We start from the raw sequence: 13,975 nt of genomic DNA on the forward strand, positions 1-13,975 counted from the left end.
TATAGCTCCCTTAATTCGCCGACAGACAGTGCTTAGCTCTGCCTTTTGTCTTTGCAGAGTTTTAAATTCCTAAAGTTGTGGTATTCTTTTTGAATCACCCTGTATTATTTTTTCCAACGACTTGTAATTATTTTAGTCGTTGCAGCCAATACCATGAAGCCAGCTCCTTATCGACTTCACTGACAACTTGCTGTATATGCAGAGAAGAAATCTGTATGTTTCTATTTAGCATTGGCCACCAATCATTTACATTGGCAAAGATTCATTCGTCGCCATGATAACAGTTTGTTTCACTGAAGACGTGCATCTTTACGTGTCGCTGCAAACAACAGCCATTTACGAGATACCAGAATCCAAATGGCCACTGCGCGCAAGTCCCTTCGAGATGCTCGCTCTGAAATTGGTTGAGGTGGAACTGCATCCATTGGCAGGAGCAATTCCTGCTCGTTACGTTACCGATAATCATATATAAGGCGTGACACTGGTCTCTGGCCCCTATGGGTAGGATTTTTTCTACGATGGACGCCGAATCTCATGACTGTGAGTTGCACACTATTTCATGTCGAACTGGCGCTAAATAACTTGGAACCTACACATAAATACAGTCTCGTACTCAGCGCTGGTAGAGCCAGCCACTTTGTTTCCAAGGACTTGTATCGTTCGAGATGAGTCGGTAAGAGCGGCATAGACTGAATATTTGTTAAGAAAATCTTGTAATCCTTCAGAGAAAAGAAAAAGTTGATTGTTACGAGGTGTTAGAGGAGTCGAAAAGTTTTCGATACAAAAAAGGTAGTGTACAGAATACGTTGAACAGTCAATTGGACTTACAGCATCACAGTGTTTTGACAAAATTTGACTGCTTGTACCGTTAACAATCAACAAGAAAGAATACTTAGAATCACATGTTTAACGTAAGGAATCGATCCAGCGCTGTTATGTATATATTGCGGCGCAGCGTCCAAGTCATGTATGTTATATACCTGGGTAGTCAGTGTTTCCTGGTGTCCGGTTACAGCAGGACCTATTTCTGCAGGGTGCATACTCCATACCTGGCTTGCGATAGGCAAGAAGGCGGCGTGCCTAGTCTATTCTACTTTGTACTCACTGTCTTGCACTATTCCCACCGTTAACTAAGTTATGAGGTATGTCACTTTTAGCAGACCGTACTGTTTCCTTTTCTCTTAAGTACTTCCACATGCAATTAATCGCCATATAGGTTCTTTCCACTCGACAAGATATTACAAATTATTACATGGACCACCTTACCAATCATCCTTTCTTCGTATATCTTTTTAAGTAAAAACTGTATTCTTAGAATAGCCACACTTTGACTAAGAGCGTTCGCTTCATCTACGATGGATTAATGCAATAACTTCCCTAAGTATAAGTTTTCAGATAAGCATAAAAACGGCAGTACAGTTTATAATTATATTACAGCCCTTAAATTTGCAGGTTACAACTGAACATGTTGCTGTGAGCCGTAAACCCAGTAGTGTGATAAATAAAAACCAACTTTTACCAGTTGTTAGTTATATTTTCATTCACGATGCTGCGGATGACCTGCATATAAAATACAAATAACCTTATACGCCGAGCAACCAAAGCTAACAAACTTGTTCTTAATGTGCAGGGCAATCAAAAAATTTAAAGCAGAGATGGTAAAATAATGTATAGTTCACTGAGTGAATGTCGAAATCCGCAGCAGCTGTTTATTGTGTTTTTCACTGTATGATGAACGGTTTCCTACCTCAAGGTGTATCTTCAGATCATTTGAAACTAATAATTCACATGCGACAACTTCTCAGGTACAAGTGTGCATAAAACTGATCACCCTCGATAAAACCGTGAATGAAACGGCAGATCCGAACAATGCATGATCAGTATTACACCTCCAAAACACTGTCAAAAGATGAGACGGGACACCACTGACAATCCACGTATGAGAGGATGAATCCAGAGCTGACAAAGACTAATTCATTGACGAAAACCTTTCTAAAAGTAATCTCTCAAAATCGACCCTTGGGGGTGTTCTTCGATCGGTTCTGAGAGATTAGTTTTAGAAGGGTTTTTGTCCATGAATTTTGATTTTTCAGTTCTGGTTTTCTTTCACGAAAATTCGTCATATGGTCCCTATATTCTCCTTGTAGATTTGGACTGTCATTTTAGATATTTTCTTTTTATTCTTATACTTCTTATACTTTTGTGCGTTTTGATAAATATATTTTTATACTTTTGTCGGATTAATATACTTTTCCATCTAGGACTAGGACTGCAGGCGGGTTCTGTTACCTTGTTGTAGATGTAACCATGTAGTTGAGTTTCGTTAGATGTAAATAATTTTTAGTGCATTTTACTTCTCGTAAGCGAACTGTTAATGTTTTCTATCTCTTGTACTGAATTGATACTTAACACTGAGCTTCATTTTGTTACTGCTATTTGCAAGGCCCAGTCTGCGTGTCCTTTTAATTTGGTTTCTACCGTTAGAGGTGGCGATCTTCAACCCACGATAGGGTTTCACGTGCATGGATCCACTGTAACGCCCATTTCTGTTTGACGCCTGCCAATATATTTTAGTATGTTGACCACTCCTTGTGACTGTGTGTATTTTAATTATTTGTCTCCCCCACGATTTTGACGATGGTATGTTTCTCCTCTTTTATAATCTACCGACACTGCTACCTGTGTTTCAATTTGTATTACATTCCTTCTCATACGTATCGTTACATCATACGTGGATTGTCATGTGCTGTCCGGATTCGTCTTTTAACAGTGTTTTGGTAATGTCTGGTTCCCATCCGATGCCAAGCTAAATTTGAGCAAAGGTCTTACCTACGAGTGATATATTTTGACGCTAAATTATACCTGTGAAGTCGTGACACATGAAATGTTAGTTTTATATGATCTGGAGAAATACTTCCAGGCTATGAAACCGGTCCCCATACCGCTGTGTAGTGAGTTCTCTTAGTGTAGCAGATACAAATGGCTCTGAGCACTATGGGACTTCTAAGGTCATCAGTCCCCTAGAACTTAGAACTACTTAAACCTAACTAACCTAAGGACATTACACACATCCATACCCGAGGCAGGATTCGAACCTGCGACCGTAGCGGTCGCGCGTTTCCAGACTGTAGCGCCTAGAACAGCTCGGCTCTAGCAGATTCCGTGGGGACGTAATCGTGGAGTAGCGTCGCTTCACGCAGTCTTCGTGGTTGTTGTTCTTGGACTACGTCTGCAAGACGCCTCAGTTGTCGGTTCGTAAATGTTAGCAGTGGTGATTAGACCTTGCAAAGCAATTCAAAAAAATGCTCGGAGCACTATGGGACTTAACATCTTAGGTCATCAGTCCCCTAGAACTTAGAACTACTTAAACCTAACTAATCTAAGGACGTCACACAACACCCAGCCACCACGAGGCAGAGAAAATCCCTGACCCCGCCGGGAATCGAACCCGGGAACCCGGGCGTGGGAAGCGATAACACTACCGCACGACCACGAGATGCGGGCTGTAAAGCAGTTCGTAGCACACCACATCGTCACTGTCTTACCAGATGCATAACTATATCTTTTGTGGATTTGCGCTTTGTTTCGGTTCAAACATTCCTTTCTTTTCCTTTAGTTAGCATAAAGACTCAATTTCCCGTCGCTAATAGCGATACATGGTAGGAATGGTCGGTGTTGTTCACGACGCAGTTGAAGATGAGGAAGGAGACATGCACACAGGGCCATCCACCTATTTTTATGATTTTGTATTAGGGCATGCGGTACCCATACATCCGAGTCAGGAATCTTTTCATTGCATGTAAATTCTGCATTGTAGTGGGATGATTACAGTTCGACAGTTGTCGAGTACACTGACGTGGATTATTGTGGTATAAAGCGTTTAGACGATGTTTATCAAACCCAGAAGCTCTTGCTGAACGTGGAGTGTTACTAACGCTAGAAAGATCCTTCTTAAAATGAGAGAACCGTTTCCTTGTTGTGCTCTGTCCAATGGCATTATCCCCAAACACGGCACAAACGTTTGTGTTGAACTCTGAAAGAAAAAAGTCGCAAATGTTCCGATTTATCCTCATTATACTCCATTTTCTACCGTCCACAGCTCAATAAAAACAGTGAACGACAAACATAATATGGCAATCGATAAATTAACCCGTAGCAACCGGAAAACCAACATGCGTAACCAAAATTCTACAAACTTATGCACCAAGCAAATTCGAGAGCAATTCCAAAAGTAACGGCAAACTATCATTATTGAATGGAACTAAAACGTGAGGCATTTGTAACTCGAGGGAACTGAAATACATGCTTTAACAAAGTTCAGGATATTCCGACACATAGTATAACAAGTTGAATACCAAAGGCAATTGAAACAAACTGGTTGCGTCTCTAGCTTTGTTCGCTGTAGATGAACAGCGAGCAATAAGACAAGTCTTGTGTCGGAGGGCGTAAGACCTCTACAAATCCATACAAGTATGTTGGAAATGTGCGGAGATACCTGCATTCGTGAGATAAGAGCGTAGGAGTGGGTAGGCGCCTTTGAGTGCATGTACGTCAGTCACAGATGAACAACGCTCTGGTCCTCCCAGCACAGCCATTACCGGCAAGGATGTGGGACACCATGACGCCACGTTTCGTGAGAACAGGCGTATTTCTGTAACGCTTTAGCCAGGGAGCTTAGTATCAGTGTTTGAGCAGCTCTTACCATTATTAGTGAGGTTCTGAAGTACCGTTTCTTGCGTGCGCGATGTGTTTCTCGGTTTCTCCCTGCTGAACAGCAGATGAAGCGTGTTCAGGATGTCAAATCATTTCTGCCGCGATATAACGCTGAAGGACACGATTTTCAGACACGTATCGTCACAGAAGGTGAAACCTAGGTCAATCACTATAAACCAGAAAGCAACAGACCGATTTCATAATGGAGGTACCCATCTTCTCCAGCCAAGAAGAAATTCGAGACTCAGCCCTCTGCCGGAAACATTCTCTTCATCTTCTTCTGAGATATGTATGAGCCGATATTGGAGCAAAGGAATTGAAAAGGGAACAGTGCTCAGTAAAGGGCCATGTTGATGAATGAGCTAAAGGCAGAAATTAGGAGTCGTCGCAGAGGAATTCTGTCTAGAGGCGTTCTCTTCACGATAACGGGTGCTCCAAAAATCGCCACTGCAACACTTGCCGTCATTTCGAGACTGAGATTTCAGGTCGTACTGCACCCTCATACAGCGCTGATCTGACTCCGTGGAATTACTACGTATTTGGAACCCTGAAGGATGCTCTCAGACGACGATATGGAAGTGACGATGACCAGTGTGCCGAAAATGAGGGTTGTTAGGTTGAAAAATTACGTCTCGTTTGTATCTGTAAATGAATCACCCTCGTAGTTTGGAAACTAAATTTGTCAAATCCGCGTTTCATTATTTACGGATTTTTACTTGTATCCTGTTCCTGCTTCTGTTGCGCTCCCAATGTCTTACTACTACAGTTGTTACGAGGCTCTTAGTTACAGTTCAGTTTCACTCCATCCACAACCACATTATCTAGAGTTATCCCGTTACTTTCTATATTTGTTACTAAAAATTTCAATGGATCCTCAATTTGCGAGTAAGTTTCTTCACCATGAGAATGTTTACGAGTATTGATCGCAAGTTTGACGTTTTGTGTGTGTTGCGTCTTCAGGTTTGAAGTGTCGCCATTCGTCAAAACTGACGGATGGAATGTTACGCTACAACTTGTCCAGGTAACCTTCTCTGCAGTACTAAAATGTAGACTTTCACGGCCGGAAATATCATGTCCATTATAATTATCTGGGCTGATTTGCCGTGGTCGGTTGACGAATTTTGTCTCAATCCCCAACGTTTCGTCTCCGACTGCGGGAGACATCTTCAAGGGTGTCCGTAGGTCGATAGAAGGTCCGACACACCCACTGGCTCGCTACTGACGTTGGGAATTGAGACAAAATTCATCAACCGACCACGGCATAACAGCCCGGATAATTATAATGGACACTTCTCTGCAGTGTTTCATTCTGAATCGAGCAGTATCATTTGATCCATTTCTTCCGATTCGATGCGACTAGCATTTGGAAGACAGTAAATATGAGTGGCAATCAAAATGTTTCCGTTTTAGTGGGTTTGTTCAGCATATATTCAACATAGCGCGACTCTAAGGCTGCTATTAGCAGCGACATGTAGGCGATGGATTAGTATGGGATTCGTGTCTTTACGTCATGCTTGCGGTAAATGCCTAAACATGAACTACGGCGACGTTATTACAGACTTCATTCAAACAGGACGATAGTCGGTGCATATACTGCGAACCGATATCGTAAGTGTCGACGATGTAGAGGCGTTATCCATCGTCGCCTTATCCCAAGAAGTTCTAGAGCCAGCCACCTTCTGGAAACCTGATGCTCACACTTTTCTTTGATTATCGAGGTACATTCGTTATTGATTTCAAGAATTTGGTCTCTCCACTACTCTGGAACAGTATAGAACAGCGATGAAGAAATTACGGCGCGCAATTAAGGCGAAATGCGCGGGAAATTTTCAACACAGAGTCCTGCTCCCCACAGCACGATCCCAATTCGCAATATGGTAACGCAAAAATTGTAAAAACCCAAGTGGTTGTCACTCGAGCACACGCCCTATAGCCCTAATCTCTTTCCATGCCATTACCATGATTCGGTCCCTTAGAAAGGACACTGTAGGGTCGACGATTCCTGTCGGGCGATGATGTGCAGCATACAGTAACGAATTTCTCCACGCAGCAGGACACGATGTTTTACCAAACTGGTATCGGCAAACAAGTGCATCGGTGGGTTAATTGCATAAGTTCTCACGGTGATTTTGTCTGGTTGGCCTACCAATTATGGATTGTACGACCTTCGAACGGAAACGTTTTAATCAGTCCTTGTATTACAAAACGAAAGGATGAATATTACCTACAAAAAAAAAGGCCTTGAGCGTGCGATCGCAAATTCATCCTTCAGTAAGGCTCATTTGAAGGTACTGTGTTAACAAATAGGACAGAGAAAATATTAGCTGCTAATGACGCACCATGTGATTAAGGAGTGCGATGGAAAATGAGTGTTAGGCAGGTGTAGAGATCAATCTTCCATGGCATGTATGTACTAAACTTCACAAAATGGGCATCGACATCATTCAGGAAAGGTTTAGAACATATCATGAACTTGTACCATGCACACCAAATGAAAAATGGCACCCACAGTTATCATGAAGGTTCGCACCATCAAGACGAAAGGGTCACTCCTTGGGAGTTACAAACCGTGCAACACGTTCAGCTACTTATCCACTCTTAAGGAATGCATACAGAATCATTCTCTCGTAACGCGCTGATGAGAGCTGATGGAATGCGAGGGCATGCAGCCCATTGCGAAACCTCCAGACAGTGCGATAATATGCTTTATAAACACCGAAAAACAAACTTCGAGAGGTTGGTCCAGTGGTTCAAGGCATTATGAATGCAATGTCACAAACTATTCACAAGAGATAGTTTGCTCTAAGGGAGTATGAATTTTATACGCAGACAAATAATCAAATTTGAACTACACACATCAAAAATGTTTTCCCTCACCTTGGTTCAGAGAGTTCCGGAACATGTACAGAAAATTGAAATAGAGATCAACATAAACATCATATCCGCCCTCTCTATTGCTCACGAAAACCACACACATTGCATGTTGTACCGCAATACAGTGAGATCTTCAAAAGGTGGTGGTCCAGATTGTTGTACTCGCCGGTACTTCTGATACCTAGTAGTACGTCCTCTAGCATTGATGCATGTATGTATTCGTCATGGCATACTGTTTCAATTTCATCAACGTACTGTTATTCCGCACTGTCTAACTTCTCAACGGCGATTCGGCCTATATCCCTCATGGTGGCTGTTGGGTCACGTCGTCCATAATCAACCCTTTTCAACCTATACTAAACATGTTAGATAGGGTCCATGTCTGGAGAAAATGCTGGCCACTCTAGTCGAAAGATGCCATTATCCTGAAGGAAGTAATTCACAAGATGTTCACGATGGGGCTGCGAATTGTCTTTCATGAAGACGAATGCCTCACCAATATGCTGCCGATATGGTTGCACTATCGGTAGGAGTATGGCATTCACGTATCGTTCAGCCGTTACGGAGCGTTCCATGACCACCAGCGGCGTACGTCGGCCCCATGTAATGCCACCCCGAAACAGCAGGGAACCTCCACCTTGCTTCACTCGCTGGACAGTGTGTCTAAGGCGTTCAGCCTGACAGGGTTGCCTTCAAACACTGTCTGGTTTAAGGCATATGCGACACTCACTGGTGAAGAGACGTGATTCCAGTCCTACGCAGTCCATTCGGCATGTTGTTGGGCCAGTCTGTACAGCGCTGCATGGTGTCTTGGTTGCGAAGATGGTCTTCGCCATGACCGGCGGGAGTGAAGTTGCGCATCATGCAGCCTATTGCGCACAGTTTCAGTCGTAACACGATGTCCTGTGACTGCACGAAAAGCATTATTCAACATGTTGGAGTTGCTGCCAGGGTTGCTATGAACCATAAACAGTAGGTAGCGGGCATCCACAGCAGTAGTAATCCTTGGACGGCCTGAGTGGGGCATGTCATAGACAGTTCCTGTCTCTCTGTGCCTCCTCAATGTGCAAACAACATCACCCACAGACGCCTGGACATTTCCCTTGTTGACAACCCTTCATGGCACAAAGTGACAATGCGGGGCGATCGAACCGCGGCATTGGCCGTCTAGGCATGGTTGAGTTACAGACAACACGAACCGTGTACCTCCGTCCTGGTGGAATGACTGGAAACAATCGGCGGTCAGACCTCCTCAGTCAAATATTCGCTTCTCATGCATGGTTGTTTACATAATTGGGCGGGTTTAGTGACATCTATGAGACTGTTTGTATGATACAATATCCACAGTTAACGTTTATCTTCAGGAGTTTTGGGAACTGGGGTGACGCAAAACATTTTTTTGATGTGTGTAGTTATTGTGACAAGCTACTGGCCAAAAGCAATGCTCATACCATAGCTGTAGTTTCCGTACGTTGATTTTCCCAGTGTTGCTTTCATACTCACAAGAAAGCACCTTAAAATGGTCCAGCACAATAAATAACTTTCCAGTCAATTTATCATACAGATTAACAGTTCCATTATTGTATCAGAATGCTTTAAGACATTTGCTGTTGGCTGATCTTGATACAACTGTCTTGAAATCTATAATTTGCAGGGTTCCTTTCATGTGAATTTCCTCATCACATCTCTAATGGCCGGACTGAAAACAAGTTTCTTACCGAACGAGGAGATGTTTGTTTATCACAGATACAGATTTTTGGGCAAATTCGGCAATTTCCTGTTCATCGTCAAGTTGACGCTTTGTTAGGTATTTCCTTGTCTTACATCTCTCAGCTCTGTAGACTGCTTGAAGTTATGCGAGCGTCCACTGTTTCCCCCGAAATCACTGCAATCAGCGTGCCGCGAAATTTGATGTGTGTAACGTAGTAGGACACTATCATGAACATGCTGTGAACTGTACCAAGTATCCATGAAATGCGCTAACACCAGTCCCTGTGCAAGTCCGCTTTGTAATAACTTGAATATCCGTAGTTTCTCGTATACAATACACGTTCATATTGCTGCGGACGTATTCGAAATCTGTTCATAACAGCATTTTTCCTATGGTGCGGATGTTCATCCACGTACGTAATTATACTTTGTGCCCGCTTCTTGGACCGCCGTTGTCACTTACTACGTTGCAGTAAAGACGGGTTCGCCCCGGTAGCTGAATGGTCAGCGTGACGGAATGCCGTATTAAGGGTCCCGGGATCGATTCCCGGCTGGGTTGGGGATTTTCTCCGCTCAGGGACAGGGTGTATGTTGTCTCCATCGTCATTTCGTCCCCATCCGGCGAGCAGGTCGCCCAATGTGGCGTCGAATGTAGTGAGACCTGCACCAAGGCAACTGGACCTGCCCCGTACGGGGCCAATGACGCCTACCGCTCATTTCCATTTCTACTGGAAAGGGGATGTATGTCTCTCTGTCATACAAGGATGATGAACTACATGGCTGAACCCCTTTTCCTGCATTACTTTCGCTTGTTAAGCACGTATTGTCAACATTGCACTGCTCTTGTTCACTTCTCTCACAGTTGAACGTATATGACGTCATACGTTCCACTGACTTATTTTCCAGAAGTGCAAATATTTCATCTGCCGCTTGTTTCTCACTCTGCGAAATTCATTGTATTTCTTTCTGACGAAATGTCAACTGCGGCTACTGTTGCTTCAGATATAATGCAATGCTCTCTAGGTTTATCGTTGTAATTGCTCTGCTATGTTTCAACACCACTAGCACTGTAGCACTGTTGTGAGTTACTGGTCGACTAAGCAATTCAACTACGATCTGTAGCCTTGCACTGAGCTCCTCATTGGATACCTTGAGTCCTTCTGTTGCCATTCGCAGCCAGTATTTTGGTTGCATGATAGACAACATGTGGGCCGTCGAACGCCGTATACATCAATATATTTGTTTTTGGATAGGGTCCGCCTTTAGCAAAATACAGTTTTGTTTTATAACCCAAACATGTTTCACTGCAGTTGCAGCATCGTCAGTGGGCTTTTATTTTCCATCTGTTAAAGATAAAGAACGTTCTATGTTGTTTTGCATACATGTAGCTATTAGTTTTTTATTTTTTTTTTAAATGTAATTATAGATGTTTGAAAAAACACATAAATTATGAAAATCCATACCTTTTTACCACATGGTGTGGTTTTTCTGACACATCATTGGACTTTTGCAACCTGACACTCGAGGGATTCCTTGCTAGCTGCTTGCTGTAAGTATTTGCTACCAGCAACAGGTCAGCACGTTTTCCTGTGTTTGGAGAGAAGGTCATTCAGCTTTTAATGTCTATAATCTGTGTAAACACACATTAGCACAAACCATTTCTGATGAGAATACCTCGAGGCTCTACCGAGACCTTCTAACTGAAATAGGCCATTATTAACCAACATGCTACTTAGATTGTATTACACGTCGAAATACAGGGTATCACACAACTAAATATTATTTTCACCACGCTCATTGTGTCACATTTTATTTTTTTTTCCTTTGACTTTTGTATTATATAAATTACATTCACATCAAATAGCTAGTAACAAATTACATGGAACCATTTTAACAACTGTTAAGCATTTAGTTCGCTGTAACCTGAGAGGAATCTTTATATAATATTTTCTTTATATTATTTAACAAGGCATTAACAAATGTATATCAGTAAGATTGTAACAATGAGAAGTCTCTGCTATTAGACTCAGAATCATCCGACTCCTTACATTTCAAGGCGGTGGTTACTCTGTACTGTTAATGAAATACTGAAATGTGTTCGCAGATAAGCCGGTGTGTCACGAGGGCGAGCAGCGGCCGGTGACGATAGCGGTGGGTCTGGGCGAGCGCGCCACCGTCAACTGCAGCGTGGACGCGCTGCCGGCGGCCGACTCGTTCCGCTGGTCGCTAGGCAACAGCTCGTACCTGCCCGGGCTCGACCCCGCGATCGCAGCGCCGCCGCCGCCCGACTCCGGTGCCGGGCAGTCGCTGCAACTCATCCCCCTGTCGCAGAGTGACTACGGCACCCTGCTCTGCTGGGCCTCGAACGCTGTCGGCATCCAAATCGCCCCTTGTGTCTTCCATATTGTGCCAGCAGGTATGATGTGTCATGGCTCACGCTTATTGCAACATTTGTATAATAATTATAATTAAAACACTGATCAGTCTTAGTCCCAAGGATTTATTGGAAAGTAATAATCACACGCCAAAACGGTAACCTTACCACCATGTCTTTGAAACGTTAGACACTACTGTACTTTACAAGAAAACAAGGGTGAGAGTTACGCACTTCGTCTAGGTAACAAATATGGATAGACAAACTTAATAGCCGGCTGGGGAGGCCGAGCGGTTCTAGGCGCTACAGTCTAGAACCGCGCGATCGCTACAGTCGCAGGTTCGAATCCTGCCTCGGGTGTGGGTCTGTGTGATGTCCTTAGGTTAGTTAGGTTTAAGTAGTTCTAAGTTCTAGGGGACTGATGGATGACCTCAGAAGTCAAGTCCCATAGTGCTCAGAGCCATTTTTGAACAAAATTAATAAAATAAAATGTTTCTGTACAATGAGATGGTGATCAGAGACGACTACTACAGCATTGCTTAGTGTCACAGGATACCAATGGTAACTGCTAAATAGCATGAAAGCGCTGCGCGTTATAATGAGGAAGCTGTCGCATGACGTCATTGAGAGCTACAGGGCTTAACATTCGATGGTAACAAATATAAAACATGAAAAATCTATCTAGATATAAGTAAAATACCGTATGAATGGTTGTATAAAGTAAGTAGGACGCTGTAGTAATTACTTCACATTTGGCAAAATAGTTACGAATGTACTTAAACAACTAAGGGAAATGGAGGTTGACATTCAAATATTTAAGGGAAGGTAGGCGTGCTGACGCCAACCGTTGTCGTAGGGGCGGTAGCTTCGAACTACTCAACGGGCAGCTTGGATGGCGAGGAATATGGCGTGCCAGAGATGTGAAGGCAGAACGACGCTGTCGCTCACATAAGCAGTAAAATAACTTATACTCCAAGTATTGATCTGTAATTTTTTCACTATTTTACATGGTCTATTTTTATAGGATGTTAAAAATCGTAGCTTGGTCTGTTACGGTTTGGAATTTTATTTGTTCATCAGTTAAATTTTCTTTTCATATACAGAAGATGAGAAATCAACATCGTTTCTAGTATTACCCAATTATCCACATAGAGCAAGATATTCTCGACCTGATATCGTTGCTGACACTGTTTAGCCACGTATAAATAATATTAGAAAGCAAAATTAACGTACAAATAACATCTGGGGTACAGCGGAGGAGCAGTTGATAACAAATGCTAAATTTACCCATCCGAACTATGCCTATTATTGTCAATTGTCTTAAGTGTGGCACATATCTTAAACTTACAATTATTTTATGTCTACTAGTACCTTCTCCGTATCACTGACATTCCCGTAGCTCTGATCCCATACCGACAAATCAGATCTCCCCCCGTGTTAAAAAAAATGGTTCAAATGGCTCTGAGCACTATGGGACTTACATTCTGAGGTCATCAGTCCCCTAGAACGTAGAGCTACTTAAACTTAACTAACCTAACGACATCAGACACATCCATGCCCAAGGCAGGATTCGAACCTGCGACCGTAGCGGTCACGCGATTCCCGACTGTAGCGCCTAGAACCGCTCGACCAACCCGGCCAGCCATGTGTTTTCATTCAATTACGACTCACACCGTAAATGGCTTGGGTACACGTAATATTAATTACTGAAGTACAAGAGATTTTCGTCAAATGCATTATCTGTCTTCACCCAACAGATTCTTTTACCTATGTGCTGTTGCCTTTTTAAACAAAGGAATAGTATGAATTTATATTGACTTGTAATTCAACCACCATAAAATTAATAGTTCATTTCGTTTAGTGAACGCTAATATTCATTATTAAAAATATTACGTTTCTTTCTCCTTTACGTTGTACGATAGAAGCTAGAGGTTTCCTGTATTATTACTGACGATCAGGTATAAACAAACGATAGTCTTTTCGGACTTTAGTTTCTCTGTGACACAGGTAATATAGAAGATAGAGGAGGAAAGCAGTTTGTAACATACTGAAAGAACAATGTTATTTACGTCGAAACCTTGTGTGCAAACAAACAGCAATCGAGTAATTATTAAATTATTATGCTCTTCAGAGTAGATACAAGATGTAGCGTCTTCTTCATTTCTTCCCCACAGTACGGAGATATATTTGTAGTTGGTAAAAGTTAATTAGAATCTATTTAGGTACTTCAAGTTACCTGGCAAAAAATAATGGGGTTTCCATATTTAGAGGCTGGACATCTGAAAAAAATATCCTTAGATGTAA

At 42.5% G+C, this 13,975-nt stretch overlaps 1 protein-coding gene across 1 annotated transcript in view; it reads left to right on the top strand.

Moving 5' to 3' along the window:
• Positions 1-13,975, top strand: part of LOC126267423 (nephrin-like) — a 1,327,372-nt gene that overhangs the window by 1,120,445 nt on the left and 192,952 nt on the right. Inside the window, exon 10 of the mRNA XM_049972675.1 lies at positions 11,402-11,713. Within this exon, the coding sequence (XP_049828632.1) occupies positions 11,402-11,713 (312 nt within the window). The remainder of the gene's footprint in view (positions 1-11,401; positions 11,714-13,975) is intronic.

This window comes from Schistocerca gregaria, chromosome 4 (assembly GCF_023897955.1).
Source record: "Schistocerca gregaria isolate iqSchGreg1 chromosome 4, iqSchGreg1.2, whole genome shotgun sequence".
Taxonomy (NCBI): Eukaryota; Metazoa; Arthropoda; class Insecta; order Orthoptera; family Acrididae; genus Schistocerca; species Schistocerca gregaria.